This window comes from Loxodonta africana, chromosome 10, assembly GCF_030014295.1.
Source record: "Loxodonta africana isolate mLoxAfr1 chromosome 10, mLoxAfr1.hap2, whole genome shotgun sequence".
In the NCBI taxonomy this organism is placed as follows: domain Eukaryota; kingdom Metazoa; phylum Chordata; class Mammalia; order Proboscidea; family Elephantidae; genus Loxodonta; species Loxodonta africana.
This window is the reverse complement of record NC_087351.1, coordinates 83,953,653-83,980,731: the sequence shown is the minus strand read 5'-3', so window position 1 is coordinate 83,980,731 and position 27,079 is coordinate 83,953,653. Positions and strand designations below refer to the sequence as shown.

At 39.4% G+C, this 27,079-nt stretch overlaps 1 protein-coding gene across 37 annotated transcripts in view; it reads right to left on the bottom strand.

Moving 5' to 3' along the window:
• Positions 1 to 27,079, bottom strand: part of SIPA1L1 (signal induced proliferation associated 1 like 1) — a 410,589-nt gene that overhangs the window by 103,702 nt on the left and 279,808 nt on the right. For all 37 annotated transcript variants that reach the window (XM_064292697.1, XM_064292696.1, XM_064292698.1 and 34 more), the window contains 2 exons: positions 26,949 to 27,079; positions 21,336 to 21,524 (listed from right to left, as the gene is read on the bottom strand). In XM_064292697.1, coding sequence (XP_064148767.1) covers positions 21,336 to 21,524; positions 26,949 to 27,079 — 320 coding nt within the window. The remainder of the gene's footprint in view (positions 1 to 21,335; positions 21,525 to 26,948) is intronic.

The window sequence follows — 27,079 nt, the reverse complement described above, 5'->3', positions numbered from 1 at the left end:
GGGCTCAGCCGGGTCGCGCAGGCGGCGTGGGACGCAGCCGATACGAGAAGTCCCCGGGAGGCAGCGACTGGTATTGGAGCGGGGAGAACAGCGTCCCAGCTGGGACACTCGGTCACGGCACAAGCACGGGGAGCTGCTCCACCCATCTGAACTAACCCCGGGAGGGGGCACAACTGGTACGTGGAGGCGGCACGGCCACGCGGCTGGAGGGACAAGAAGTCCCTGGGAGGCAGCGACTGATTTTGGAGTCGAGAGTGCACCGTCCCAGTAGGGGAGCCTTGACGCTGGGCGTGGGGCTGGAAGCGGAGGATCTGACCGTGACTCCAGCGGGCCAGACCCCCCAGGGGCAATCTCCACACAGCCAGCACACATAGGCGAGGCGCCCGCGGGAATCTCAGATATAATAGTCATTCCAAGCAAGACAAGCAACTCTGGCTATATTCTGAGGTGCTACTCTCCTATCTCTCTGTTCCCTCCCCCACCCTCCCCAGGAGGCTTCATTAACATCCGAATACCCTGAGCCAGAGGGAGAACTCTGATAGGGATCGGACTGCATTTTTTTTTTGAGCGGATTTTCTGGAAAAACTAGTTTCCCAGTGATGGCTCGGAGACAACAATCCATATCAAACCACTTAAAGAAGCAGACCATGACAGCTTCTCCAACCCCCCAAACAAAAGAATCAAAATCTTTCCCAAATGAAGATACAATCCTGGAATTATCAGATACAGAATATAAAAAACTAATTTACAGAATGCTTAAAGATATCACAAAAGAAATTAGGATAACTGCAGAAAAAGCCAAGGAACACACTGATAAAACTGTTGAAGAACTCAAAAAGATTATTCAAGAACATAGTGGAAAAATTATTAAGTTGCAAGAATCCATAGAGAGATAGCATGTAGAAATCCAAAAGATTAACAATAAAATTACAGAACTAGACAATGCAATAGGAAGTCAGAGGAGCAGACTCGAGCAATTAGAATGCAGACTGGGACTTCTGGAGGACCAGGGAATCAACACCAACATAGCTGAAAAAAAATCAGATAAAAGAATTAAAAAAAATGAAGAAACCCTAAGAATTATGTGGGACTCTATCAAGAAGGATAACCTGCGGGTGATTGGAGTCCCAGAACAGGGAGGGGGGACAGAAAACACAGAGAAAATAGTTGAAGAACTCCTGACACAAAACTTCCCTGACATCATCAAAGACGAAAGGATATCTATCCAAGATGCTCATCGAACCCCATTTAAGATTGATCCAAAAAGAAAAACACCAAGACATATTATCATCAAACTCAACAAAACCAAAGATAAACAGAAAATTTTAAAAGCAGCCAGGGAGAAAAGAAAGGTTTCCTTCAAGGGAGAATCAATAAGAATAAGTTCAGACTACTCAGCAGAAACCATGCAGGCAAGAAGGGAATGGGACGACATATACAGAACACTGAAGGAGAAAAACTGCCAGCCAAGGATCATATATCCAGCAAAACTCTCTCTGAAATATGAAGGCGAAATTAAGATATTTACAGACAAGCACAAGTTTAGAGAATTTGCAAAAACCAAACCAAAGCTACAAGAAATACTAAAGGATATTGTTTGGTCAGAGAACCAATAATATCAGATATCAGCACAACACAAGGTCACAAAAGAGAACGTCCTGATATCAACTCAAATAGGGAAATCACAAAAACAAACAAATTAAGATTAATTAAAAAAAAAATACACATAACAGGGAATCATGGAAATCAATAGGTAAAAGATCACAATAATCAAAAAGAGGGACTAAATACAGGAGGCATTGAACTGCCATATGGAGAGTGATACAAGGCGATATGGAACAATACAAGTTAGGTTTTTACTTAGAAAAATAGGGGTAAATAATAAGGTAACCACAAAAAGGTATAACAACTCTATAACTCAAGATAAAAACCTAGAAAAACGTAACGACTCAACTAACATAAAGTCAAACACTATGAAAATGAGGATCTCACAATTTACTAAGAAAAACGCCTCAGCACAAAAAAGTATGTGGAAAAATAAAATTGTCAACAACACACATAAAAAGGCATCAAAATGACAGCACTAAAAACTTATTTATCTATAATTACCCTGAATGTAAATGGACTAAATGCACCAATAAAGAGACAGAGAGTCACAGACTGGATAAAGAAACACGATCCATCTATATGCTGCCTACAAGAGACACACCTTAGACTTAGAGACACAAACTAAAACTCAAAGGATGGAAAAAAATATATCAAGCAAACAATAAGCAAAAAAGAAGAGGAGTAGCAATACTAATTTCTGACAAAATAGACTTTAGACTTAAATCCACCACAAAGGATAAAGAAGGACACTATATAATGATAAAAGGGACAATTGATCAGGAAGACATAACCATACTAAATATTTATGCACCCAATGACAGGGCTGCAAGATACATAAGTCAAATTTTAACAGAATTGAAAAGTGAGATAGATACCTCCACAATTATAGTAGGAGACTTCAACACACCACTTTCGGAGAAGGACAGGACATCCAGTAAGAAGCTCAATAGAGACACAGAAGATCTAATTACAACAATCAACCAACTTGACCTCATTGACTTATACAGAACTCTCCACCCAACTGCTGCAAAATATACTTTCTTTTCTAGCGCACATGGAACATTCTCTAGAATAGACCACATATTAGGTCATAAAACAAACCTTTGCAGAGTCCAAAACATCGAAATATTACAAAGCATCTTCTCAGACCACAAGGCAATAAAACTAGAGATCAATAACAGAAAAACTAGGGAAAAGAAATCAAATACTTGGAAAATGAACAATACCCTCCTGAAAAAAGACTGGCTTATAGAAGACATCAAGGAGGGAATAAGGAAATTCATAGAAAGCAACAAGAATGAAAATACTTCCTATCAAAACCTCTGGGACACAGCAAAAGCAGTGCTCAGAGGCCAATTTATATCGATAAATGCACACATACAAAAAGAAGAAAGAGCCAAGATCAGAGAACTGTCCCTACAACTTGAACAAATAGAAACTGAGCAACAAAAGAATGCATCAAGCACTAGAAGAAAACAAATAATAAAAATTAGAGCTGAACTCAATGAATTAGAGAACAGAAAAACAATTGAAAGAATTAACAAAGCCAAAAGCTGGTTCTTTGAAAAAATTAACAAAATTGATAAACCATTGGCTAGACTGACTAAAGAAATACAGGAAACAACCCGAATAAGAAACGAGAAGGACCACATCACAACAGATCCAAATGAAATTAAAAGAATCATTTCAGATTATTATGAAAAATTGTACTCTAACAAATTTGAAAACCTAGAGGAAATGGATGAATTCCTGGAAAAACACTACCTACCTAAACTAACACATTCAGAAGTAGAAAAACTAAATAGACCCATAACAAAAAAAGAGATTGAAATGGTAATCAAAAAACTCCCAACAAAAAGAAGCCCTGGCCCGGATGGCTTCACTGCAGAGTTCTACCAAACTTTCAGAGAAGAGTTAACACCACTACTTCTGAAGGTATTCCAAAGCATACAAAATGACGGAATACTACCCAACTCATTATATGAAGCCACCATCTCCCTGATACCAAAACCAGGTAAAGACATTACAAAAAAAGAAAATTATAGACCTATATCCCTCATGAACATAGATGCAAAAATCCTCAACAAAATTCTAGCCAATAGAATCCAACAACACATCAAAAAAATAATTCACCCTGATCAAGTGGGATTTATACCCGGTATGCAAGGCTGGTTTAGTATCAGAAAAACCATTAATGTAATCCATCACATAAATAAAACAAAAGATAAAAACCACATGATCTTATCAATTGATGCAGAAAAGGCATTTGACAAAGTTCAACACCCATTTATGATAAAAACTCTTACCAAAATAGGAATTGAAGGAAAATTCCTCAACATAATAAAGGGCATCTATGCAAAGTCAACAGCCAATATCACTCTAAATGGAGAGAACCTGAAAGCATTTCCCTTGAGAACGGGAACCAGACAAGGATGTCCTTTATCACCGCTCTTATTCAACATCGTGCTGGAAGTCCTAGCCAGGGCAATTAGGCTAGACAAAGAACTAAAAGGTATCTGGATTGGCAAGGAAGAAGTAAAGTTATCACTATTTGCAGATGACATGATTATATACACAGAAAACCCTAAGGAATCCTCCAGAAAACTACTGAAACTAATAGAAGAGTTTGGCAGAGTCTCAGGTTATAAAATAAACATACAAAAATCACTTGGATTCCTCTACATCAACAAAAAGAATACCAAAGAGGAAATAACCAAATCAATACCATTCACAGTAGCCTCCAAGAAGATAAGATACTTAGGAAAGACCTATACAAAGAAAACTACAGAGCTCTACTACAAGAAATTCAAAAGGACATACTTAAGTGGAAAAACATACCTTGCTCATGGATAGGAAGACTTAACATAGTAAAAATGTCTATTCTACCAAAAGCCATCTATACATTTAACGCACTTCCGATCCAAATTCCAATGTCATATTTTAAGGGGACAGAGAAACAAATCACCAATTTCATATGGAAGGGAAAGAAGCCCCAGATAAGCAAAGCACTACTGAAAAAGAAGAAGAAAGTGGGAGGCCTCACTCTACCTGACTTCAGAACCTATTATACAGCCACAGTAGTCAAAACAGCCTGGTACTGGTACAACAACAGGCACATAGACCAATGGAACAGAATTGAGAACCCAGACATAGATCCATCCACGTATGAGCAGCTGATATTTGACAAAGGACCAGTGTCAATTAATTGGGGAAAAGATAGCCTTTTTAACAAACGGTGCTGGCATAACTGGATATCCATTTGCAAAAAAATCAAACAGGACCCATACCTCACACCAAGCACAAAAACTAACTCCAAGTGGATCAAAGACCTAAACATAAAGACTAAAACGATAAAGATCATGGAAGAAAAAATTGGGACAACCCTAGGAGCCCTAATACAAGGTATAAACAGAATACAAAACATTACCAAAAATGATGAAGAGAAACCCGATAACTGGGAGCTCCTAAAAATGAAACACCTATGCTCATCTAAAGACTTCTCCAAAAGAGTAAAAAGACCACCTACAGATTGGGAAAGAATTTTCAGCTATGACATCTCCGACCAGCGCCTGATCTCTAAAATCTACATGATTCTATCAAAACTCAACCACAAAAAGATAAACAACCCAATCAAGAAGTGGGCAAAGGATATGAACACACATTTCATTAAAGAAGATATTCAGGCAGCCAACAGATACATGAGAAAATGCTCACGATCATTATCCATTACAGAAATGCAAATTAAAACTACAATGAGATTCCATCTCACACCAACTAGACTGGCATTAATCCAAAAAACACAAAATAATAAATGTTGGAGAGGCTGCGGAGAGATTGGAACTCTCATACACTGCTGGTGGGAATGTAAAATGGTACAACCACTTTGGAAATCTATCTGGCGTTTTCTTAAAAAGTTAGAAATAGAACTACCATACAACCCAGAAATTCCACTCCTCGGAATATACCCTAGAGATACAAGAGCCTTCATTCAAACAGATATATGCACACCCATGTTTATTGCAGCTCTGTTTACAATAGCAAAAAGTTGGAAGCAACCAAGGTGTCCATCAACGGATGAATGGGTAAATAAATTGTGGTATATTCACACAATGGAATACTACGCATCGATAAAGAACAGTGACGAATCTCTGAAACATTTCATAACATGGAGGAACCTGGAAGGCATTATGCTGAGCGAAATGAGTCAGAGGCAAAAGGACAAATATTGTATAAGACCACTATTATAAGATCTTGAGAAATAGTAAACCTGAGAAGAACACATACTTTTGTGGTTACGAGGCGGGGAGGGAGGGAAGGTGGGAGAGGGTTTTTTATTGATTAATCAGTAGATAAGAACTGCTTTAGGTGAAGGGAAAGACAACACTCAATACATGGAAGGTCAGCTCAATTGGACTGGACCAAAAACAAAGAAGTTTCCAGGATAAAATGAATGCTTCAAAGGTCAGCGGAGCAAGCGCGGGGGTCTGGGGAACATGGTTTGCGGGGACTTCTAAGTCAATTGGCAAAATAATTCTATTATGAAATCATTCTGCATCCCACTTTGAAATGTGGCGTCTGGGGTCTTAAATGCTAACAAGCGGCCATCTAAGATGCATCAATTGGTCTCAACCCACCTGGAGCAAAGGAAAATGAAGAACACCAAGGCCACACGACAACTAAGAGCCCAAGAGACAGAAAGGGCCACGTGAACCAGAGACCTACATCATCCTGAGACCAGAAGACCTAGTTGGTGCCCGGTCACAATCGATGACTGCCCTGACAGGGAGCACGGCAGAGGACCCCTGAGGGAGCAGGAGATCAGGGGGATACAGACCCCAAATTCTCATGAAAAGACCAAACTTAATGGTCTGACTGAGACTAGAGGAATCCCGGCGGCCATGCTCCCCAGACCTTCTGTTGACACAGGACAGGAACCATCCCCGAAGACAACTCATCAGACATGAAAGGGACTGGTCAGCGGGTGGGAGAGAGACGCTGATGAAGAGTGAGCTAATTATATCAGGTGGACACTTGAGATTGTGTTGGCAACTCTTGTCTGGAGGGGGGATGGGAGGATAGAGAGAGAGGGAAGCCGGCAAAATTGTCAAGAAAGGAGAGACTGAAAGGGCTGACTCAAGAGGGGGAGAGCAAGTGGGAGTAGGGAGTGAGATGTATGTAAACTTATATGTGACAGACTAATTGGATTTGTAAACGTTCACTTGAAGCTTAATAAAAGTTATTAAAAAAAATCATATCTGCAAGCTGGCACTGCAACCACTGCATCAGTAAATTTTCATCTAATAAAAGGAAAGGAGGAAGGGAGGAGGCGGGATTTCAATAGCTAACATCTATTCAACACCTACTACATGTCAACAGCTATGTTTGGCGTTTAACATATATTATCATGCATCTAACCCTCACAACAGCCCATAAGGCAAATATTACTGTTTTACAGATAAGAAAAAAGAATAGAACAGGAGGTAACTAGCCCAGTAGGGAGGGACACAAGACTGTGTACTGTTAGTTCTGTGATTCAGTGCTATTACATATAACCAGGACTCGACCAGCCCCGCCTTGCTGTTTCTATTCCAACATCTCCTCAACCCTTTCACTGAAATTCTAAAGTTGAAAAGAGAAAACCAGAAGTTAAGCAAACACATTTGGCGGCAAAACATGATACGAGGCTGATCACACTTTTTATTTATTCTTCCTTGCGTGAATATTCATACTTTTTGCCTCAGAAACATTAATGTGTTTGACTGCAGGATGTCCCAGATCCCACTGGGAGTATTACTATACATGTGTGTTATATTACCCTCCTAAAATCTGGAAAGTTCTGAATTCTGAAACGCATCCAGTCACTGGCGGTTTACATAAGGGACTGTAAACTAAACTGCCTTTTTCAGCTTTCCAAACCAAAAGGTTCAGCACAGTGATAACACAGAAAATGCCATCGGGGAAGAGATCCTTGCTTGCTTTTCCCTCCCACACTGCACCCTGTCTAATTGACAAAGAAGCTCAATAGCCTGTACATGACTCATAGACATGAAAGCTCCCTGAAGTTTTCCTGTAATTGTATAGAATTGACTCTACCTTAAATGGTTAATGTACTTGATGGTTGTTGGAGGCTGAGTTCACCCAGAGGCACCTGGGAAAAAAGGCCTGGTGATCTACCTCCCAAAACCCTGTGGAGCACGGTTCTGCTCTGACACACACAGGGTGGCCATGAGTGAAGGCTGATTCTACCTGTGCTCATGAGTGGAAGGCTAAGTTCTAAATCTAAAACTTGCAAATAACTGGACACATAGGTATTGGAATATTTTTTAAATAGCATACAATCTTACACTGTTGCTTCATTTTAATTAACAACATAAACACATTTGAGACTTAGTTTATTTTTATACACCACACTTAGGAAAAAAAAAAACCAAGGTTAAACCTACCTCACACAGATGATATTTAACCCACTTCCCAGCTGGCCTACTTAATGCGTGAATGTGGCTAATGCTTTCAGGGGGAACTCCCACAGGTACAGATTTCGTTTTAGCTTTAGGAACTGAGCTGTCCACTGTATTAGGTCTCAACAAACAGAAGAGTAGTGTAGTGGTAGGCTCCATGTCTGTTAGAAAAGAATTCCTTAACACATCCAGATCCCAGGGCTGACAATCAGTTATCTTACTCTCGCCCTGCAGGGAGAGCCATCAAAGAGATAAAGCAATCTGGAGAAAGGAAGGAGCTTTGAGTCATTTGCTGTCTGGCCCTGTGCTTCCCAGGCTAGCCTTCACATGCAACAATGTTAAACAAAAGTCACCCTGTTCAACAAGAAGCATCCTGGTGAAGCTGGATTTGTGGATGGCTTTTAAAAACTTCTTAGATAAATGCCTAAGATTTCATTGTGCAACATTCAAAGGGATTCATTTATAAAAAAAAAAAAGTTCACTGCAGAGAGCAGATAAGTAACCAATCTTCAGGAAGCCCATTGGAGAAGCAAAGTTCAAGGGCAGTGAGACAATGTCTCCTTCTTTTCACCGGTTTCTAACACTCGTATGAAGTCCACCTGCAGATAAGAGAACAAACTGGTTTTGTTGGCTATGAAAGGAATGCTCCCAATTTAAGGATTAGGAAATTTGTTAGAATGTCAAATTTCCCCCAATTTGGAACTGTCAAATGTCGCCTGCTTTCCGGTGACAGTATGACTACATCCATGGCTTCTCCAACTAAATCGTGGTAGCTGGCATTCTCTGAACTCAAGCTCCTAGAATCCTTAGTTAGCAACTATGTTCTCATGAGAAGCTGGTAAGAAGATACATAAACGTAAGAAGGAAAATTTCCTGAAGAGGAAATAAAAAGGGAGCTAAAGCTATGGTTTGGAGACTTGGGACTGTCATGTGCTTCTTTAAACAGCATTTTTCCTTTGAGACACACACACAAACATGATGTCTATGAATAAACATCAATGTAATGAGCAAAAATACAGTTCACAGATGATACCAAAAGCCATCCTGAGAAGAGGGTGGGCTCATCCACAGGACAGGATTTTGCTTTGGGTAATCTCTGGATCTTCTGACAGTGCTGCTATAATTCCATGCCTGAACGCAAACTGTTCAAATGGAGCACTGATGGAAATGTTTGAGCACCTGACAATTATTTATGTTATAAAAAGTGATGAGGGGACGTTGAGCTTCTGTAGGGGCGACGGAAAACCTGGTAATACTTAAGGACAATATGATAGACATAATTAATATCAATGAATTACACATGTGAAGATAATTGAAATAATATTTTGCTACTTACATATTTACCACAATTAAAAAAAAAAAAGTGATGATGGTCAGTCCAACAAGACAAAGGCTATATTTGAGATGAAGGTCTTGAATCCCAACAAAGCAAAATGTATTTCACACCCACTCCAAGTGAGGTGGGCTCCCATGGCTGGGCACAAACAGTACATAAAATTGCTCTTTCTCTCCTAAAGTACGTACTTTAACACAGAATTGAAAAACAAACAAACAAAAAGATACTACAATCTTACTTATAGAGGCTTGAGTTTCTGGAAAAATGGATGACAACGTCAGAGACCTTACCAATAAAAACAGATTTGAAGAACCAAGTTCTCAGAGTCGTAATCTTACAAGTCTTGCATCTTCCCTGATGTGACAGCCAGAGACAGCCACAGAGCCCAGGCCATGAAAACAACTCAGTTTCTTATGTTCTTACAAATCTTTTTATTGTATTGTCTTAGTCAATCCAGAATTTTAAAATAGTCAACATTCATTCTTGGCTGTAAAAACAAAAATCTGGAAAAGGCTTCTTTGGTTAGGCTGTTTTCAAACTCTACTACTTGTGACTACCACCAACACATGGTAGAGATGTGATTCTCAGGCATGCTGTCCAAATGAAGACTCTGTCCTGTGAACTACAGGCCCACGTCAACCAATTCACATGTGACCAGTTCTCTACTGATAAAATTATACTTCATCAAAGTCTTTAGGGAAGCTGAGGGAAAAAACGAGGCTGTTGGAGTGGGAAGGGGGATAGATATCAATATGCAGGTGCTGGAAGTTCTTAGCCTTCACCTATAAGGCTGGAATAACAGAATCCCATGCTCAACAAATACCAACATGGAGTTCAGCAAAACAGCATACCTACCAAAACCAAACCTAGTGCCGTCGAGTCGATTTCAACTCATAGTGACCCTACAGGCCAGAGTAGAACTGCCCCATAGAGTTTCCAAGGAGTGCCTGGTGGATTCGAACTGCCGATCCTTTGCTCAGCAGCCGTAGCACTTAACCACTACACCACCAGGGTTTCCAGCATACCTACAGGCACGTTAAATGACTGATTTTCTTTCTCACTAATCTTATCTACTATATACATTTGGAAAAATCCAAACTCTCATCTAAAGAGAACAAATTAACCACCCTGAAGTGAGAAATGCATGACCCCCAACTCCAACACACAAAAACAAAACAAAGCTACAAAAATAAACAGAATACAGGTAAGATGTTATTGTTAGCTGCCACGGAGTTGGCCCCTGACTCACAGGGACACTATGTACAATGGGATCTGACCATTGTGATCCATAGGGTTTTCACTGGTTGATTTTTGGAAGTAGACAACCAGGTTTTTCTTCCTAGTCTGTATCAGTCTGGAAGCTCTGCTCAAACCTGTTCAACATCACAACAACTTGTAAGCCTCCAGTGACAGACAGGTAGTGGCTACAGATGAGGTACCCTGATGGAACATCAAACCTGAATTTTTTTCAGGTCTGTGGCCTTTCAGAAGCAGATTGCTGGGCCTGTTTTCTGAGGCACCTCAAGGTGAATATGAACTAACATTCTGGCTGTGCCACCCAGGGAGCACTGAAGTGCTAGCCAGTGCAACAAGGCAAGAAAAGGAAATTAAAAAAAAAAAAGTTCATAGTTTTCCTTTATCTGAGAATATCTTGATGTACCCTTCATTCCTAAAGGGTATTTTCCCGAATACAGAGTTCTGGCTAGGCGGTCCTTTTCTTCTAGCACTTGGAAAGTTTTGTGACACTTCCTTCTGGCCTCCGTGGTTTTGCATGAGAAATCTGGTTTTGCATGAGAAAAAATTCGGATTGTTTTACATTTATATAAGTAAGGTGTCATTTCTCCTTCACTTCTTTCTTTGTCTTTTGTTTCCAGAAATATGACTACGATATGTGCTGGCGGGAGCCCTGGTGACACAGTGGTTAAGAGCTACAGCTTCTTACCAAAAGGTCGGCAGTTCTAATCTTTGGAAGTCCTATAGGGCAGTTCTACCCTGTCCTATAGGGTCGCCATGAATCAGAACCAGTGTGAGGGCAATGCGTTTGGTTTTGTTTTTGGTGTGTTGGTGTGATTTTTTTTTTTTTTTTAATTTGGTTTTGCTCAGCTTTTTCAATCTGTGGGTTTGTCTGTTTTGCCAAATTTGGGCAGTTTTTAGCCACTATTTCTTTGCATACTGCTTCAGGCCTTCTTTTTCCCTTTCTTGCAGGACTTTGATGGCATGATTATTTAATCTGTTGTTATAGTTCCACAAGTTCCTGAGGCCTCACTCCCCCGCCGCCCCCCACCCCCGTTGTTCAGATTGGGTGGCTTCTATTGTTCTCTCCTTATGATTTTTTTCCTCTCTCCCTTCCGTTTTGCTGTTAATCCCATCTATTGTATATTTTCCGTTTTGGTTTTCGGTATTATATTTTTCAGTTCTAACATTTTATTTATATCTTGTATTTCTTTGCTGAGACTTTCTATTTTTTTCACTATATTACAATCAAGTTTGTAAGCGCTCATCAAAGCATTTTTATAATGACTGCTTTAAAATCCTTGTCAGATAATTCCAACATTTGTGTCATCTCAGTGTCGGCATTCGTTGACTGTCTTTTCTCATTCAAGTTAGATTGTCCTGGTTGCTGGTATGGGTAGTGATTTTCAATTTAAATCTGGACATTCTAGATATTATGCTATGAGACTCTGGATCTTACTTAAATCACTTGTTTTAACAGGCTTATGCACTGCCACTCTGGTAGTGGAAGAGGGGCCACTTTCTGCAATACTGTCAGATGGGATTTTAAATCAGGTTCCCCCTTGGCCTCTGCTGACATCTAGGGACAAGTGCTCCTCTTTCTTGCTGGACGAGGGCAGCAGTTCTAGTTCCCTACAAGGCCTCCGCTGATACCACCTGTGCTGTGAAGGCAGGGATGCCTCATTACTGCTCCCCATGTGTCTTTCACTGAAATCGCAAGAGAAAACAAGGATATATACCTACTCCTTATTATCGACTACCTCGTTATCTGACATTTCTCATTTCTGATAATAGTAAAAATTCTGACTATTTTGCATATTAACAACTTTGCCAACCTACATGTCCTCGCTGTAAACATCTAGTCCAGGGTATATGGAAGGAGTTGCAGTGCCACCGTAAGGGTATTTAACCCCAGTCTAGAACCCTCCAGGTTTGCATCTCCCCACCCTTCGCCCCATGCTTGCCTCTGTGGAACCGCCCCCTAGCTGAGGCTACCACACACTGCCCATCCCTGCTTCCTGCACTGAGTACACTGCGGAGCCCAAGCTGGGACACTGGGCAGTTGAGGACATCCAGCCAGGGGCCCACAGCATCGATTTGGATTCTAGTAAGCAGAGCAAGGGCAAGCCCATAACTGGAGTAGGTACAAAGGGGCTGCGGTCACCCAGCAGGGAGGGCTCTGGGGTCAGGGAAGAGGGAATCTAGGGCAGGAAATCAAGAATATTTCGCACAACGCTGATTTTCACTTAACACCCTGTTCTTTGGAACCTAACCATGTCAGTACGTAAACAGTGGGTGTATTTTGCTGCTGCTGGGTGGTGCTCAATGTCTTCTCTCTCCACTAGGCCTCCTCTGATTCACCCCAGCAGGAGTGTGTGTGCGGGGGGGGGGGGGGGGGTGGTGTTTGGACGAAGTAGAAAGCTTATTGCTTAAAAGTTTTCTGTCTTTCTAGGGCTGTCCCTTATTATGGTTCTTTGGTTAAAGACAGCAGACTTTTGTTGAGGCTTTTCTGTCTCTGCCTGTTAGCATATCCAGATCGCCAGCTTCTTCAGTTACAAGTCTAGGACATATGAGGCAAAAAGAAATCCCAGGAACTCAAACCACAGTGCTGTTACTCGGACCCCAAGGTCTCTAGCCAGTCTGCCTTCTTCTCTCCACCTTTCAGATTCATTTTATTTTCGTTTTATACATAGTGTCCAGATTTCTTAGCTGTACTTAGTGGGAAGAATAGAGAAAAATACACTACTCCGTTTTTCCAGAAGCAACAGTCCAAGCTTATTTTAATATTTTATCCAGTTTTTCTGATTATTCTCTGCGGGAGAGCTGGTCTGCAACAAGTTAGTCTACCATCAAAAAACATGAAACCTTGGTAATTTTTTTAAATCCTCATGATTCACTGGTAGCGTTGTTTGGTGAGTTCTTTATTCACATGATAACTCCCTTAACTACTTTCTGAAAATAAATCTCTACACTATTCCCCGAAAAAAAAAAAAAAAAGACAAAGACTTTAGCAATTCAGTGTTGAGAGCAAAAAATGTGACTGCTTTCAAAAATGACATCTGTGGAAAAAAAAATTTGATGCTTTTAAAATTACTTATACATATGGGCATAGACATAATCTATTTTTATCTTTGAGATAATATAAAGGAAATATTCCCCACATGCACATAATAAGCTTATCTAATTGTTATGTTATGTAGTGCAAAATTTCTCACTAATAAAAATAAAAAGCTTCATATTGGGTATTAAGGTGATGATAAACATACCTGATTTAACATTAAGATGAATTTCAATTATATAGGAAAACCTTTTTCATCACAGTACTATTTGAAATAGAAAAGGATTAGAATCAACCCCAATGCCTATCAATAGGGAAACGTAGGAGATGAAGTATTGTACGATACATGCAATATTACTCAGCAATAAGAACAACAGGAAAGGCTTCTAGGTACTGACATGGAAAGATCTCCAAAATACACTATCATGGGAAAATGCAGGTGTCTAAAAAAAAAAAAAAAAAAAAAATTTTTTTTTTTTTTTTGTGTCTAGACCATACTATATTTTGTATACAAAAAGTGGAAAAATAAGAATTTATATAAATCTGGGGCATCCGTAAAAAGAAACATAGCAATACCTGAGAAAATAATAATAATGATAAATATGAAGGGAAGGAAGAGGGGTGTAGACAGGCACAAGGTGGGAATGGACTCCCTCGATATACTCATTGTCACAGTGTTTGAGCTTTTGGGCCATTTGAAGATATCACCTACTGAAGTCCTGTAGAAAAGAAACTAATTTTTTATTTCAAAGCTGAATTTAAAAGGAAACCCACAATTTTAACAATTAGAAAGGCTGAAAGGTCTGCAGTCAGTTATTCTGCTTTTTGGATCGTGAACCAACGGCTCCTCACCACATGTGCCTCATTACTCTTGTTGTGTTCCATCAGTGCAAACTGTAGGCCTACCATTGCCAAATACCTTCCAAGTGCTAATGCTACTGCTCATGTTATACACTGAATCTCATCACTGGAAAGGGCTCTACCAGTCACCCAGCCCAAAATCTCTTCAAATCTACTGTGCGAAGTTATCCAGCCTCAGCTGGGTAAAAGAACTTGGATGGGCTGGTGCAGAGTCATCATCAGTTGTGACCAGACAAGACAAAGCCACTGACCTGCCCGTGACCTATTAACAGCCATTGTACACCTACTTCTTACTTAGCAACTATCTTGTTATCCAACATTTTGCATTTACAACAACAGTAAAAAATCTACCATCAAACTATTTTGTGCATTAATGACATACATTTGGCAGTAACCCTTTCATGACCAGTGGGATGCAGAGCACCCACCTACATTTTTCCCCTCTTGGGTCCAGAGGGACATATGTGTTCCATATAATATTTTGTGATCTGATATGGTCATCCTCCATTTTCACATAATGACCCAGTCTATAAAACCTAACTATGTTGCGGCAAGTAAGGAGTGAGTGTATTACGTCCTGATGAGGTACATACAGGTCCATAAGTTGTCTGCAACCAGTCTGGTATCTCATAGTTTAAGAGAAGATTAAAATTTTAGGACTGGCGCATGTTCTGCCAAAGCTCCATTCACAGAAAATCAGTCTGGAAAGACCGTTTCCCCTTTGGGTCATTTTTCAAAACTACTTGCCCGAATCAAAGAAAAAAGTGGCTGTTCAAACTCATTTATCCTCACAACAAAATACTGTAACATGGCAATCGATGGCTAAGTCAGCAAGAATTTCATTCCAGTCCTTCATCAAAGCATCAGTGCTATTCATTACCAAATAAACACTGCTTTTTCTTATATCCATTCTTAAGACATACACTGCAGACTTAGTTAAATGGCGAACATTTCCTACTATAATGTCAATCACTTGATGGGTAGGTAACTTTTTAAAAAATTGAGACCCTAAAATTTTCATTTTCTTACATTTTTTAAAAGCATCTAGAAAAAGAATAGAGATACTCATTTAGGGAAAATCACTACTGTGTATGTGAAACTTTATTTCCTAATGAAAACAGGAAGGCCTATCAATTTTCTCTTCAGCAAACTGGCATTTCTACTTTAAATATTTATAAACTGTACTCCATTTTCATTTGAGTTTAACATGTTTCATTTAATACTGGGTACTGAAAGTTTTATAACAAGGCTTGGAGGCATCTTTGGAGTTTCTTGTCCCACTTGTGGGGCAGGGGAGGAAGGATAGGGTATATATAGTGTATTGGTTAAGAACATAGCTCTGGACCCTGAATGCCTGCATTCAAGACCTGCCTCCACCAGGTGTTAACCGTGATCTGGGGGAGAAGGGGTGCCTTTCAGCCTTGTTGTGCCTCTGTGTTCCGGTCTGTAACACAGGAACAATAATGGTAGCTATATCAAAGGATTCTGAAGGCTAATTAAAATAAAATTCCTGTAAAATCCTATAAATTGCTTCACACAGTGCCTGGCATAGTCACTACTCAATAAAAATTATTTTTATCCCTCTTTTACACATGCTCCACCTTCTTGCTAAGGGGAACTTCTTGCTGCCTCACAACCACACTGTGCTCTTGTACCTTTGTGTTCTGCTCTGAGTCCAGGTCACCTCACTGTTCACTCTCTGGCCTGATGAAATTTTCTTCCCTTTCAAGGCCTACCTCAACCAGATCCATCTAACTGATCGTGATTTGGCCCCACTGGTTTACACTGCCATTGCTTTTTGTTTGCAATTCTCTTATCAAACACATTATATTAACCCTAGCTCTATTACAGTTTTTTTAAATTGTCCTTTAGACGAAGGTTTACAAAACAAATTAGTTTCTCATTAAACAAGTCAGCACACATACTGTTTTATAACATTGGTTAACAACCCCCCAACGACATGTCAATGCTCTCCCTTCTCAACCTAGGGTTCCCTATTACCAGCTTTCCTATTCCCTTGACCACTACAGTAATTTGTGAACGTATCTCCTTCATGGGTAAGGATATTTGCCTATTTATTCTCTACAGTATTTAACAACCTGCAGAGTAATACTCAATAAGCATTTATCGGATTTGAAACAGTTATGCTTACTTATAAAAGTAAGCATAATACATTATCCATAATAGGAGTTCTCTCATAGGATGGCTATCAAAATTAAGTAAGATACTGCATGCAAAGGGTTAATAACAAGCTACTATTTTAGCAGTATCAAGAACAGCTAATATTTTCTGACTATTTACCATGTGTCTAGCATTGTACTAACCACTTATATGTGAACTCCTTAAAACAGGGCCTGGGAAGACAATCTTTCATCCCCTTTGCACAGAGTACATGAGATGTATGTTTTTTAAACAGCAGATGAAGGAAAATGGCTCTGACATGGCAAATTTTAAATTGAACTAGCCATATTATTAAAAAGTTGAAGTGAATGGATAATTAAATTCCTAGTATTTCAAAATGTAGTCTTCAGGATCAAAATAATTCAAGATATGCAAAAATGTATGAAAACTTGCAAATTAAAAAAATGAAAGGTAGCATCATGCAAATTTGTACACAGCGTTCAGGACTGCTAAGGGATAAGAGTAAGAAAAATGGCACTGAGACAGGCCGCCATCTCTTCACGCCAAACAGGCCCAGCAACTAGAATCCACCACACAGGGCCGCAAAGGATTGTTGTGAGGATTAAATCTGATTATACGTGCAAAGTGCCTAGAACACAGTAATAATTACATAAATATCTATATTTATCGATTTTGTTTGTGTCATGAGAGATATTCTAAATTAGTTACTAAACAAAGTAGAGGAACATGATGGACAAGCTAAATCCAGAGATGATCCAAATTTTCTCAGTCACACACTGTTTTATCTTCTCACATGTCTGAAAACAATGGTAGTATTTCATTTTCTCACTGCCCCTTTATAAATAGTGGAAAAGTACAGGAACAGTGAAAGGCCCAGAAAGGAAATCAAGAAAGAGGATGTGAAAGCTTAGATAAGCCACAAAACATACATTCATTTTCTAAAACTTCAGGAACTGAAACGCCTCAAGTCAAATGAAAACCAAATTTTGAAATTTTTGTCAAATGCTGTCTTTTTGTTTTTTTTTCTCTTCTAAGTATGATTTTAACTTGTTCGGTTCATTTTTGCTTTTGAAAGTGGGAAAATGAGGAAATAAACCGCCAAAGATTTGAAAGGCAAGCCACCACAATGTAGCAAATAAAGTGTTTTCTTCTTCCAACCATAATTATGAAGGCATTTAGTATGAGTAGTTAACATATTAAAGAAATCATTTAAATAAAATGTAAAAGGAGGTTTAAAAGTCCCTTTCAGTAAGTTCAGTTTCCTGGTTTCATACTACAAATCCCTTTAAAGAATGTAAAGATGTATAAAGCTTGAAATTAAAAAGAAAAAGAAGACAATGGTGACATAGACGGAAACTAAACATGCTCCATGATGATTCCTATGCATAATCTACTGCATTTATAAGCACTTCCTCTTTAAAATCTGTGTTTGTAATGGCACCAAAAAAAATCCGCTTCTCAAAATGATTTCGAGGCATTAATGAGATTTCCTACCCCCAAAATGACTCCCCAGGCAAAAAGCCTAAGTATGTGTGTCATCTGTTTTACATCTGCACAATCCTGGCTTTGAATGCTCTGTAAGGAGATTTAAAAGAAAAGACAGAGGCCAAGTGCTGGTGCCCTTTAGGCTGGATACAGAGCTGCTCATATAGAACAGCACGTTCTAAAACTTGTAGGTTCTACTATCCAGGAAACTTTCCAAAAAAATTTTGGAGACTCATGCAGATTGCCAAATTTTAACCTTGCCAAAAAATGATATTAAATAACACCATCTAAGATATACTGTCATCAATAATTTTATGAAGGAAAGGATGTTTTAATACCCTCAAGAATAGGAAAGCCATAATTTCAGAATGGACAGTTTCATAAATTAAATAAATTTAACTTAAGTGAAACTTTCTATACTGTTCTTATCTGTCCTATGTTGATGAGACCATGAAGTGTTCATCACAAACCAGCTCCATCTCTGGTCCAACATTTGGTCATCACTAATGGCGGGGGGGCACGGGGGAAGGAGGGGCAGCGCAAAAAGTGCCAGAAACCCCATGAAATTTCTACAGTTATGGCACATATTTTTATTGTATAGGGATAAAACAAGGGAAAATGGCAATAAATATCTCCTTTACTTAAATTTTTTTTTTTTTTTACTTAAGATAGAGCCCTGGTGCTGTGGTGGTTAAGAGCTCGGCTGCTAACCAAAAGTTTGGCAGTTAGACGCCACCAGCTGCTCCTTGAAAACCCTATGGGGCAGTTCTACTCTGTCCTACAGGGTCGCTGTGAGTCAGAATTGACTCAATGGTGATAGGTTTTTTGGTTTTAAGTAAGATAATCAGTTCTAATGTAGAGCTCAGAATGTTAATTATATGATTATTTTTCAATGTCTAAATATCTTCATTTTCCCAGGTAAGCACAGAATTTGAAAAGACTGAATAGATTAAGTTGAACCCAATCATCGTTTTTCTATTGCTCATCTGTTAGAACAAATGTCCACCATATGTACTGAAACACATCCTCCAAAATAGTTAACAAAATGCATCAGTTGTCTTCTCCAGAGTTCAAGGTGCTTCATATTTATATTTTATGGATGTGGATATTCACGGCATTCTCGAAATAAATGTGTGGACTAGACATTAGCTGTGCATTACGAAAAGTGAAATGAATGGACAGAGAAAGCAAGGATTAGAAAAGTTAGTCTAACTATTTGTTCATAATATATTCTCATTGGCTGAATTAACAGAATAAATATACTTTAAAATTTATTTTTAAATTAAATTAATTTTAACTAAATTGGAATTTTTGTTAATTAAGGAAATACCATCAAAATTTCATAAAACAACATTCAAAATCTGGACAAATTTTATTTCTGCAGGAATTTTTAAAAAATGAAAAATTACCACCACCCACCTCCAAGATACAGTATGACAGCAGTGCTCAAAGAAAGAGTTAAAGTAAGAGTATTTAAATACAACAGATACAAAATTAACACATATGATAAAATACCCCACGTGGAATATGCATATACTTACCAGCCAGTGGATTTTCACAATTGTAATTTTTCATTCTCTACCCTTCTTCTACCTTTATTTGGATCATCCTATCCCTCATTTACATCTTGACCATAGGGCCCCTGCATTTAGATTGTTGCTGTTTGGTGCTGCCGAATCGGTTCTGACTCATAGTGACCCTATGTTCAATACACTGCCCGGTCCTGCACCATCCTCGCAATCATTGCTGTTTGAGCCCACTGTTGCAGCCACTATGTCGATCCATCTTACTGAGGATCAAGTGAGATTTATCAAGCATAATGTCCTTCTCCACGGACTGGTCCCACCTGATACCATCTCCAAAGTACATGCAACCAAGTCTTACTATCCTTGCTTCCAAGGAGCACTCTGGCTATACTTCTTGCAAGACGGACTTGGTTGCACTTCCATGGTATATTCAATATTCTTCACTAATATCATAATTCAAAGGCATGAATTCTTCTTCAGACTTCCTTATTCATTGTCTAGCGTTCGCATGTACATGAGGTGATTGAAAATGTCATGGCTTGGGTCAGGTGCACTTTAGTCCTTAAAGTGACATCTTTGCTTTTGAACACTTTAAAGAGGTCTTTTGAGAAGATCTGACCAACGTAATAAAAAAAAAAACGTAATACATCATTTGATTTCCTCACTGCTACTTCCATGGGTGTCGATTGTAGATCCAAATAAAATAAATCCTTGATGACTTCAATGTCTTCTCCATTTATCATGATATTGCTTACTGGTCTAGTTGTGAGGATTTCTGTTTTCTTTATGTTGGGGTGCAATCCATACTGAACGGTACAGTCTTTGATCTTCATCAATAAATACTTCAAGTTCTCTTCACTTTCAGCAAGCAAGGTTGCGTCATCTGCATATCGAAGGTTGTTAATGAGTCTTCCTCTAATTCTGATACCACGTTCTTCTTCATACAGTCATTTAAATACAGGTAAGAAAAGCTTGAGCATTTTAATTTTGTTACCGTTTGGGGCCCAAATTTTAAAATTTCCTATTTTTAAATCTTGGTTAAAATACCTCTTTGGTGGTACCAACAGGCTTTTAAATCTTAAGCATCCAAAGTGTAGCGGCTAACAGCGCAGCTTTGAGTCTGACTGTGTGTGAACCGTGGTTCCACAACTTATTAACTGTGTGAACTTGGAATTATTGTTAAATCTCTCTGTACCACAGATTCCTTATCTCTAAAATGGAGACAACAACAGTACCATCCTGAAAGAGCTGGGAGAGTAAATGGAATAACGTATTTAAAGCACTTAGAACTGAGTCTGATGAATGTGCTCATTTGTGTTAGCTATGATCACTATTAGTATTATTATTGCTATGGCTACTACTTATTCCCAGAGTACTTGAAGAATTCACTGCATCTATGTAAGATTATCAACAGAGTTGAACATGGTTTAAGTATCCTATCTATCAATTCTGACATACGGAATTTCAAAAGATGAGAAATGTTTAGAGTTTAGACAAATTAGAGAAAAAAGAGTTAGCTGCAAGAAAGTCTCCTTCAAAATAAATATCAGTTTTCACTCTCAAAAATGAAAATTTAAGGTTGTACTCTATAAGCCTACAAGGAAGCTTTCTCTGAAAGCCAAGCTCACCCCTTGTTCATCCAGTTTCATCAGCTGTTCTGTGACTTTGGGGGTGTTGAAGGCCAACCGCAGGCACTGGACATTGAGCTCGGGAATCACATGCTCCAGCACCTCTTTCAGGGGAAGCCCCCTGGCTGTTGAGTGCTTTGCTGTTGAGGGGATGGCATCCTCCAGGACTGACCCTCTCAGTGTCATGAGCTGAAAGAGAAACAAGAGCTGGGCGTGAGGGATGAGAACTTTATCACATGTACTGAAGGCCTAAACTGCGGTGACTCTGGTGAAGCCAGTGAGGGAGAAAGAATGAGAAAAGTGACATGACACTTTATATCCGGAAAATGAGGCCAGAAGACCCAGGCAACTCCAAAGGAACTCATAATCAAGCCTCTGAGGACATTTACGGAAATGCCAAATACATTATTTCCTTACAGAGATCAGTAGGATCAAGGTCTCTGCATGGTTATAATACACCACTAAGTAGACAAACAGAAAAATAAGGAGATATCTCAGAGAAATATCTGAAGAATAAGTGCTTAGAATTTGGATCTTATACCTTTGTGAATTATTCAGTCTTTTCAATTTCTGTGCTTACCTGGGAGAATGAAGATATTTAGACATTGAAAAATAATCATGTAATTAACATTCTGAGCTCTACATTAGAACTGATTATCTTATGTAAAAACCAAAAAACCCATCACCATTGAGTCAATTCTGACTCACAGCGACCCTGTAGGACAGAGTAGAACTACCCCATAGGGTTTTCAAGGAGCAGCTGGTGGCGTCTAACTGCCAAACTTTTGGTTAGCAGCCGAGCTCTTAACCGCCACAGCACCAGGGCTCTATCTTATGTAAAGGAGATATTTATTGCCATTTTCCCTTATACAATAAAAATACGTGCCATAACTGTAGGAAGTTCATGGAGTTTCTGGCACTTTTTGCGCTCCCCCTCCTTCCCCCGTGCCCCCCCCCCCATTAGTGATAGCCAAATGTTGGACCAGAGATGGAGCTGGTTTGTGATGAACACTTTATGGTCTCACCAACATAGGACAGATAAGAACAGTATAGTCCTTGAGCACTGAGAATGTGGCTCTGCTGGAGCTGGGCTCATAAGGGCTCAGAAAGACTGGGCACATCAACTGGGCCCTGAGGTATAAAGACAATAGCTAAGATAATCTTGGAAAATATCTTTTAGGGAAACTTTCACACAATTAAAGGCTAGCACAAGGGAGGAGTGGGTGCCAAAACTGCAAAGTGACGGAGAGCCCTCTAAGCAGAAGACCCTGAAGGCAGACTGTGGGGTGTACACCTCATCTGGCTGCACTAGGTAATCTCAGAACTTTTTTGAGTGGGAACAATGATTTTTAATGTTAAAAAAAAATTAAGTTGGCTAACAAGATAAACTGCAAGAGAAAGAAAAGTGGAGACAGAGAAAGAACATAGAAGGAGGCTGCAGCAATCTTCAGGTAACAGAAAAGAGGGCATGATACAGTAGCAATGGAAAAAATGGAACACCCGACAATACAAGAAAAAGGTACTTGAGCGTTTTGCAGTCTATTCATTTCATTAGTATCTTTTCTTTCATTGTAAATGATTTCTTTTCAAATAATACTTCCCAAAAAACACCATTTTCCTATTACCTAATATCGAATTCTGACAGATAAACACACACAGTTTTTTTCTTTTTTTTAAATCATGGAAAACAGCTTAATAACTCCGTTATTATGTGTTTCCTTTATGCAAAAGTACATGCCTTGGAATGGGGACCACAAAGGCTGGGAGAACTCTCAATTTAGAAACCAAGACCAGGAATGCTAATCATTGCATCATGCTCCATAGACAGGCAGCAGTTAACTTCACAAAAGCCAAAGCAGATGAGAAAAAGAATGACTCATTTTTAACACCCAAATCACTATACTACCGACATTTTGGTTAGTAAATTTCAGAAACAAGAAGAGAGTCCTCATAAGACCCTGTACTCCTATGCCATAAGATTTTGTTCATAAACAGACATACATATAAATCCATGTAAGATCTTTTCTTTAATGTTTCGTAATAGTCACTTCTATTGAAATGAGATTTATGTGCACTTCTGTGTTATTGATGGCATTCACTGAAGCAACTGGGACATCACTGTGGTGACCGTGTTTTCTCGATGAATTTATTAACACGAGAACTTAGTAACATGAAAAGGCCCTACAAAGCATAAACACTGAATCCTATTTCTTACACATTTCGTGGACTAGAGTCAGTGAAAACAGTGAGGTTGAAGTGCCTGTCCCACAAAGTCCAGGAGCTATGAACAGCAACCAACATCCAGAAACATTTCTATCAAGGAACTTCTTCAAATTTATTTCTATGAAAAATCTGATAAAGACATGATTTAGGAAATAATACTGGAGCCATTATTCCCTGTCCTTGAGCCTTGAGAATGTGGCTCTGCTAGAGCTGTGCTCATAAGGGCTCAGAAAGACTCACAGGGCACATCAACTGGGCCCTGAGGTATAAAGACAATAGCTAAGATAATCTTGGAAAACATCTTTTAGGGAACCTTTCACACAAGCCAGAACACAAAAGACTTTCCACTCTTATCTTCCTCTGTTAACTTTTAGTGAATAGAAATTTGTTGGACCGATGAAGATCCTCCTGACTGTCATTACGGAAACCTGTACCAATGCCTGTTGAGAGAGGGATAATTCGAAATGCAGGATCACAGTTTCTAGCCAATCTGTGAAAAGGTCAAGCCTTCAGTGGTTTTGCCCACTGTGTAGTGTTAATATATACTGATGACTCTGTAATGTTCTGTGGACTCGGGCAGACCTGGCTGTGGCCGCGTGCTTGTCCTTTTTCCCATTCTTTTTTATTCTGTAATGTTTTCTTGGACTTGGGCAGACATGGGCTCTGGCAGTATGCTTGTCTACTTCTCAACTTTTGCCTTTTTGAATATATGCCAAATAAAACTTTCTTTTTGCTTTACTAAACTTTTTGATGTTTTTACCGTACAATAGATATTACGATTAAACCACATTTAATAGATTATTTTTTTTGGAAAGGAGAAAATTGCACATAAGCTACTGGCAATTAATTGGAAGGGAGGGAAGAAGGAAAAGGGAAGCAGGCAGGAGACAGAGAGGAAAGGAAGGAAGAAGGGAAGGGGAAAAGATAGAGGGAGGGAGGGGAGGTACTATTCTAGGCATTGGGCATGTGGTAAAGAACAACAAAAACAAAAGTCCACACCCTTACAGAGCTTACATTCTAGTTGAGGAGACTAATAAAATAAATAAGTACAATATGCCAGTGTGTTAAATGTTAATATAAAAAATATAAAGCATGGAATTATATATGAAATGTTAGCAGGAGGGACTAGAAATATTTAGATGCAGTAGCCACAGCAGGTCCCACTGATCTGTGAGTAAAGGCCAGAAGAAAGTGTGAGAGCGAGCCAAAGGATGGCTGGGGAAGAGCATTCCATTAGAAAGGCAGAGGGAGTCGAGGGCTTGGAGAGGGAACGAGGCCAGTGGCTAGAACAGAGTGGGCCGGGAGGAGGGGTTTGCATCAGTCGTGCAAGGTCTGCTCTAGCAAGGACACTGGCTTTCATCACAGGGAGATGGGAGACCATGAGAATGACAAGATCTGGGTTACATTTCAAAAGGATCCCTGCTGGGTTGAAAGGATGCAGGGCTTAAAGGAAGGAGCAGGAGACCAGTTTCAGGAAAAAGATGGTGGCTTACAGGAGGCTGAGGCTGAGGCAGCGGGGGTAGGAGAAGTGGTTCAATTCTAGACATATTTTGAAGATAAAGCCAACAAGCTTTGCTGACAGACCAGATCTGAAGGGCAGAAGGGAGCAGGGGAGGTGAGAGTCAAAGTGTGACTTCAGGGTTTCTGGCCTGAACAACTGGAATAATAGAGTTGCCATTAACAGAACATTAATTCAAACATAAAAGCAAGTGAAACTAACAACATTTGACTTGGATGTTTCAATCAAAGGCTAAGGAAACAGACCCAAGAGATGTAACTTAGTGGAACGGGCAACAGGAAAAAGACTGAAATGGCTGACCAGAGAAGTGGAGGGAGGTGCCAGCAGAACGAAGATGGGAAAGAGAGAAGTCAGTGTGATTCACCAACCACAGCACAGGGCTCCTGTTAATTTAGGACAGGAGTTAACACTGGAGAGAGAGAGGCTGTGGCCAGACAAGGAGTGCTTGCCAGGCTAGCTGAGAAGGGACAACTCATGAAGACCAGTAACAGGATCTGAGAAAGAAAGTGCTGATTTAGAAAATCTCAACCTTGACATGAGGGACGGGATAGATAGTGGCAAGAAGAGGAATTTAGGTGGATAAAAAATAGCATAGGAAAGGAAGGATATGGTGGAGGCTTAAATCAGAGTGGCCTTGTGGGGTGGGAGGAGATAAGAACAGGGAAGTCAAATACACTTGGGAGTAAAATATGTGAAGTTCACAGAAATCTGGGAGCCTAGGGAAGCTAGAAGCAAACAATTACCTACAACCACCTTCAAAAGCACAGTATGTTCTCTGTGCTTCTCCTGTCCAACAAAAGAACTCGCATTGCTTAAAGATTAGCTTTGGCATGAAAAAAAGTACACTATAGCATGTTAGCTCTTCGTTTCTCTCTGGCCACTATAAAGAATATATTAGGTATTAAAGTCTTGCCTTTAAAAATCCTATATTTAATTTCCCCAGAGTTCAAGCTTAGGAACAATTACTAAGCGAAGCCAACCGCTGAAACCTGCCTTGCATTCAATGGTGGGAAATGAAGCCAAATGCCTATCTACTCTAGTTTCAAAGCCATTCTTTTTTAGATTCCTCCAGAGGGCATTAGGAATTACTGGATAACAACAATCTTAAAGTGAATTAGGAGCAGAGAAGCAACAAACTGATAACTGGCACAACTATACATAGGTTTAGAAGGAGCGAAAAGTACCACCTCCAAGTTCCAAATGCTGAGTTAAAAAAAATAACAAAAAAGCTTTGTTGGCTGTTTCCTTTTATTTTTCCTTTCCTATATACTTTTTAACTTTTAAATTAAAAACTCAAATGTTATATGTTACACAGATTCCTAAAAAAGCTTCAAGAGCCTGCTTTACCACAGTTAAGCAGCCTCTGGTTTAGAAAGCCTGGGTTCTAGAACTCAGTGAATAGGTCCAATATTTAGGAAAGTGAAAGAGGAAGAACAGAGTCACTTTGTCTCTTCTTGGGTCAAGAAATATCCTAAGCAACAGCTTGGAATAGGGGAGTTTAAGTCTTGGGTGGCCCTCATCCTTCAGAACTCTGTTCTTTAAGCTGGCTGATGCTTTCTGCCTGCCCCAGTAGGATAGGCAATATCTCACTTGGTATTCTCATGACTCCAATTTCCTTGGGCTACTCTTAATGAACATATCTATCTCGAATCAAAACACCCATTCATTCATTGCATCTATGCAGAGCTAAATGGAAAGAAAAAATCCAGATCTAACCATCATGGCCACCCCCACCACCACCACCAATGACTGAAAGGAACTCTTTGTTTATTCTGAAGACATCTGTAACCATGTACTATTAAATTTAATTGCTTTGCTCTTTTTCCCCCCTCATCTTCAATTAAGCCTCAAACTTCTCATTTGCAACTTACCTCACTAGTTCTAAAAATTATCCGGTAGTTGTATGGAGATCCATTTTCTTTCATTTCTTCTGGTTTTTCCCTTCGAATGCTCACAGCCACCGGACCAAGATTTTCATCAGCCCCAAAATAGTTCCAGTGTT